The sequence below is a fragment of the Vidua chalybeata genome, chromosome 4 (assembly GCF_026979565.1).
Source record: "Vidua chalybeata isolate OUT-0048 chromosome 4, bVidCha1 merged haplotype, whole genome shotgun sequence".
Classification (NCBI taxonomy): domain Eukaryota; kingdom Metazoa; phylum Chordata; class Aves; order Passeriformes; family Viduidae; genus Vidua; species Vidua chalybeata.
In genome coordinates, this window is record NC_071533.1 from 25,419,044 (window position 1) to 25,425,043 (window position 6,000).

Sequence of the window (6,000 nt, forward strand, 5' to 3'; positions counted from 1 at the left end):
TCTTACTTTTGAGACATTACAAATTCCACTAATTCAACAGATTGTTTTAGAAAGAAATGCATAGGCCTGCTCTTTTGCAAGTGGCATGGTAAACTTCAGTGCAAACTCCCATAATCTAAACAAATTAAGTACTAACCTACTAAGAGAGTACTTCAAAAAAGTTTATGAAAATGTCATGTCTTAATTGGTTGATATGTGTGACACCGCTGTTAAAAAACGCAGCGGCTTACCAGCCCTACAGCTGGAAGTATCACCAAAGAGAAAACATTTTCACAAAAGATACTATTTTTCTCTTCTCTTTTCTTTTCTTTTTTCTCTTTCCTTTTTTTCTTTCCTCTCATTTTCTTTTTCTTGTCTTTTCCCTTTTTTTCTTCTTTTTATTGCAATTCTGCATTAACTGTGTTGCTTCAGGCAGATGGCCAAAAGTAGCATCCAGAATTATTGCGAGCAAATCTGTGTCATTTTCACATACATCTGTGTGAGGCCATGCAGGATCTGGGGACAGAATCTCAGGGAGAGAGGGTAAATTCAGTGCTGACAGCCCTTGATGGGAGGTCAGGCTTCACTCCCTGGGAGTCACAGCCATCAGTTCTCTGGGGGTCTTTCCTTATGCTACAAACATGAAACCTTAATATTCATGACGTCTCTTCTACCACTACAGGTACTTACAGTGCTGTTTCTCACTTGAAGTGTGCCTTGTGATTTCATGCCAGTAACTAGAAGCACCCAGAAATCCCAGTCCAGGCTGGCAAGTTAGGGGCAAATCTTGCAAATACAACCAGTGGGTAGCACAAATCATTTTTCAGGAACTGAGTGAATTATAATCAATTATTCTCAGCATTGCGCTGAATACACAGTGAAGCGCCAAGGATGTTGTACACAGGGGAAGGTGGCAAGACTTCTCCAAAAGGCAAAAGCTGGGCAGCACAGACTCACAAAACTCATGAGACTGCTAACACTCAGCGGGAAAATAGGACCTGTATTTGGACATTTTGTGAATATGTTGAAAACAAAAGAAAATCCAAGGAGAATGTATAAGAAGATGCATTGGGCACCTCTATCTCCTCAAAGTGATTCAACATAGTAATGTAATTGTAATTAGTAAAATGTGAACTAGAGAAGAGCACAGTACTTTAGTAATATGAAACCTCATCACAGCATCTCTTGCTAAACTTTGCTTAGAGGTAAGGAGAGGCAACCAAATTCTGGGTAAATTATAAAGCAGTTGAGTGGCTAGGGAAAGAAAGCTTTGAAATTCCTCACATACAAAAACCAAAACTACCACTATTGTTACTATGCCTGCACACAAAACCAAATTATGACATGCAATTATTAGGAAGCTGATGTGAAACATTTTAGCAAATTCAGTGGATTACTTGAATTCTCAGCTTCTCTGCTGCTATAAGGAAAAATTAAGCAAGTACAGACCCTTCAGTCAGTGAGTATTTTGCCTTTTTAGTGCTGAATGTTGGCAGCTCTCTTGCTGTTACACTGTTGCTTATGAAAAACAGCTGTATTTAGAGATACTAATAATACCCAATAAAACCTACATTTTCTGAAGAAGTCCACCTTTCAACATCACAACATGCAACATTCGTACCATCCAAGTTAAGACTTGAGAGGGAAGAACAGGACCAATGACTTAAAATGCTGCTTTAGAGTTTAGCGCAAAGACAGTTGAATGAAGATTATTGTCTGTCAGACTCACAAGTTTCCAGGCAGGGTAGAGAGGAAAGAAGACTGCACAAGCAAGTCAGGGTGTTGGGTTTTTTTCCCCTTAACCTTCTTTTCTTTTTCTATAACCTTTTCTATATTCTTTACATTCAAACTCTCATAACCAAACAAAACTTCCACAATCACTGGAGCATATTCTGAACAAGGAACCTAGAATTTGTTTTCTGTCTTACTAATCAAAGGACTGTACCTTAAAGTATACCAGAGGCATAGCATGCTTTTTTATTCTCACCAAGGATAAATGTACCAGAAATCAACTTGCCAGGTGCGATTTCTAAAACCAAGTTTGTTACACTGCTGTGAATTTTTACTTCATGTTCAAATTTTCCTCACCTATATTCAAATTCAACTCATTTACTGTCTTGAGAGTTAACAAGAAATTTCCTCCTTTGCTTCTGGCAGCCTTTTGAAGGAGTCAAAAAAAAGAAATGCTGAAGATGATAGTTTTTTTAGATCGCTCTTTCTTCAATCAGTTATTAAACATACAGAGAAAGATGAATGGTTTAAACCTCCCACTTGCACAGCTCTTAACATCTATTATGAGATTATATTGTCCCAGGAAAGCCCAGTGAAGTAAATTAATTAATTTAGCACATTAAAGCTCTGAAAAGAATGTGAGGGGGGAGACTAGCAATTATTTACATACAGTACATGGACAGACACTCGAGCAATGAAGCGATGTCCTACCTCTCCTTGCCGGTGATAGTGCTTGGAAGGTTTTCCCATCTGCTCTAGCATTTTGCCCTTCTTACTGCTAGCAAGCATCAGTCCCTGGTGGATGCCTGCAGATCTGTTGGTTGCCTGAGTGGGAGCCTCCCCCATCAGGGTGGACTTGATGGAGTTCACCTTGGAGCTGGAGCTGTCTAGCTGGGAGCTCTCCACGATCAGGACCGCGGCTAGTAAGAGGAGACAGCAGGAGCACTTATTCCACATCAGCACGATCATCTCCCCTCCCCCAAAAGGATTATCTTTTTTCTCCTTTTTTCTTTTCTTTTTTTTTTTTTTTTTTTTTTTTTGGCTATGAAAACAGAAGAGAGGGGGGAAAAGTTTTTAAAAATATTTCCCGAAGTTGTTAAGGAAGCAATGGATTTCAGAGCCACCCAAGGAGCTGCTGTTCTGAGACACGGGAGAAAAATATTTTTAAAAAAGAATCCCCTATGAAAAGAAAAAAAAAAAAGTGACAAGTCTATAGGCAGTGAGCAACTGTCAGGTCTGTGATGCCTTTTTCCTCCAGGTCCTCGAGAAGTCCAGGCAGTTCTCTAGAAACTGAGAGCAATAAGCTGCGAGGAAACCACCCCGGCAGCTCCCCACCAGCACAAGCACCAGCACGTTTGCTAAAGCTTCAGAGGAAGAGTGAGCGAGTTACTTCCCCCCACTCCTCCTTCTCTTGCTGCTCAAGCCAGCAGAGAGGAAACTCAAACCAGATCCAATCCAAGCAGCACCGGCAAAAGCTGGGCTTAGTTTTCTTTCACTCTCTCTCCCCCCTCTTTACTTTTTATTCCCCTCCTCCTTTTTCTGCCTTTTGCCTCAGCAGTCAGCAGGAGTGAAAGCGCCCGGTCTCCTCCTACTCTTCTTCCTCCTCCTCCTCCTCCTCTCCTCCTCCTCCTGCAGCCCGGCCGGTGCGGGGCGAGGGGTTATGGGCACCCGGCGGCGGGGCAGCCCCGGGACCAGTCCCACTCGCGGCGGGAGCGCCGGGACCCGGGAGGGGAGGCAGAGCCCCCGTCGGGCTTCCTGCGCTGCTGCCCCTCGCACTCGGTGGTCTCGAAGTCTCTCGCTGGCCCCTCCGCAGCCCGCAATCCCCATCCCCGGGGGAGACACGCAGCGCAGTGCCTTCCGTCTCCCCTTTCCCCGAGCCTGGCGGGTTCCCCTCTCTGCGGCGGGGTCAACCCGGGCCGGGTGTGCCCCGCTCCCGGCTGCGGCTCCTGCCGCGCCCAGCCCCGCCGGGGGTTCAGCCCCGCCGAGCCTCCTCCCCGACACCGGGCTGCCGCACCGGGACGTGTGTCGAGGTGCCCCAGCTCCCCGAAACGCTCGGACGCGCAAAGCCCGTCATACACGCAGAGCTGGGAGGGCGCGGGGCCGGGAAGCGAATCCTGCCGAACCTGCTGCCCGAGCCAGCGATGTCCAAGTTAAGGGCGCGTCCAGCCGAGAAGCTGCACTCTTCCACACCTACCCCTTCTCAGTACCACAGTGCCAACATCAACCTAAGACACTTTCTTCGTATCCACCTTCTCCATTTCCTTTGCATTCGCACACATCCGATTGTAATAAAAAATCCAGTGCTACGAACTACACCCACCTTGCTGCAGCACTAAAACAGCATATTTCAGAAACAGGAAGGTATACAGGGAAACAGAGTATCAAATTAGCAGAACACTACAGCTCTTAACTTCTCACTGCAAAAGATCTAGAACGCAGCAGAGAACATCACCATGAGGCACTCAGTTACTGCCATGGAACAGCTACAAGCCCTTGTCCTTCCCCTGGGCACACAAAAGTGGGGTGGAGGGAACAAAAGATGGTGAAGGGAACTACATTCTTGCTGTCCCACATGTTCTTGTATGAACATTACCTTATCTGGAAACAGTGGAGAGAATTGTCATGTTTTTCCCCTCTTCTGGAGGGTCCCTCCTCTAATCCATCAATCATATCCTCTTACTGTAGCCCTTTACATAGCAGAAGGGGGGGAACAAGAAATGTGGGGTTTGAAATTTCATTTATTCTAAATTAACCGCTGTGCAAACAGCAGTTGCCAAAGCAAGAAAAAACAGAAAGGAGCCAGGCACCGTTTTGGCCTCCAGTGCTGCTGCTCCCTTGCAGTGAGCAGAAGCCCTGCTGGGGACTTGGGAGCTCTCTGCAGGAATGCCCCAGGAACCACACCACCTTGGATAAGGTTTGTCAAATGCTGTCTAGGTAGTGTCATGTAACTGCTAGCAATGTGTCCTAACCTCATGGGCTGCATTATATTAAACAGAGCACCTTGTGAAGAATGGAGTAATTTCTGTCTTTAGCCACAGCTCAAACCTTAGAATTGTTTGAGAGAATTTAAATCCATCTCCTGGGGCAGTTTTGGGATATTTTATCTTTCTTATCAAATGATCTCTTCAGGGGATTACTACTTTTTTTTTTTTTTTTTTTTTTTTAAGGAAGAACTGAAATGACATGTCAGTGCCAAGACTGAGTTTTAAATTCTTCTGCAGAGTATGGCACTTGCTCTGACTCAGGTTTCAGATGAGTTTGTGTTTACTGGGTTTGAAACTGGAAGAAATTTTATTGGACTTGATTTCAAAAACTTAGGTTCAAAATTAAAATTTAATAATTTTTTTTGTACTTAGCTTGGCAAAGAGCAAAGAATGAAAAAAAACCCCACAAGTTTCTCTACTTCATAGCATTTCCTTTTTTTTCTTTGTGCAGCTTCAAATAAACTAAAATTACCTTTCTGACTTAATCCTTGGTAATGCTTGAAGACATTTTTAAGGAAATGTTTCTGAAAAATCAGAAAGGAATTTGCTACTTCATAGTAGAGAGATCTAAGCCAGTCTTTTTTGATTGTTTTTGACTTGGCTTTTGACACCCAGGCCTCATGGTGCTTCAACCCTCCCAAACCCAAAAGCAAACAACTATCCATGCCCACAGGAAAAGCTCTAATAGGTAATGTCATGGAAAATTCTTATCTCACCTGTGCTTCTCTTACCCAGGAATGAACACAAATTTTTAAGTCAGTGGTAGAATTTTATCCACTGGAGTTTCTTTTTCTAGAGTATTTCTACCAAAGAACAAAATAACTTGATGAGACAGGCAAAGAGAATTCATGACAGTAAAAACACAATACAATGACCTCATGCAAATATCATACTGCTCTTCTTGAAATAAATGGACATGGGCAGTATTAAAAGAGGCACACAGCACCTAAAGGATCAGACAGTAAGTAGAGTTTGTCTAAATTGATTAAATATATGTCTATTAATACCTTACTAAAATTTTTACTTACATTAATAAATGGAAAATGCAAGCCACATTATAAGTCTTTAGATCTAAATAACAAAGTCCTTGCATATCCATAACATTTAGAAATTTGAAGAAAACTAGGAAGGAATGATCAAAGCTTTTCAGCTATCTCAGAACAGGTGCCCCAAACTCATTTTGTCAATCAGTCCAGATTCACTGAAGTATGAAGTTCATCAATCGGTTGTATTCAACTAAGTTTCTGGGCACAAATTTAAATTTAGTGGGAATAGAAATGGGTAACTTTACAACAGGGCAAGACCT

The 6,000-nt window shown here is 43.2% G+C and overlaps 1 protein-coding gene across 1 annotated transcript in view; it reads right to left on the reverse strand.

Moving 5' to 3' along the window:
• The window catches only part of DKK2 (dickkopf WNT signaling pathway inhibitor 2), a 37,175-nt gene extending 34,453 nt beyond the window's left edge, over positions 1 to 2,722 (reverse strand). The window contains exon 1 of the mRNA XM_053941702.1: positions 2,422 to 2,722. Within this exon, the coding sequence (XP_053797677.1) occupies positions 2,422 to 2,679 (258 nt within the window). The 5' untranslated portion in view covers positions 2,680 to 2,722. The remainder of the gene's footprint in view (positions 1 to 2,421) is intronic.
• Between the last annotated feature and the right edge of the window lie 3,278 nt (positions 2,723 to 6,000).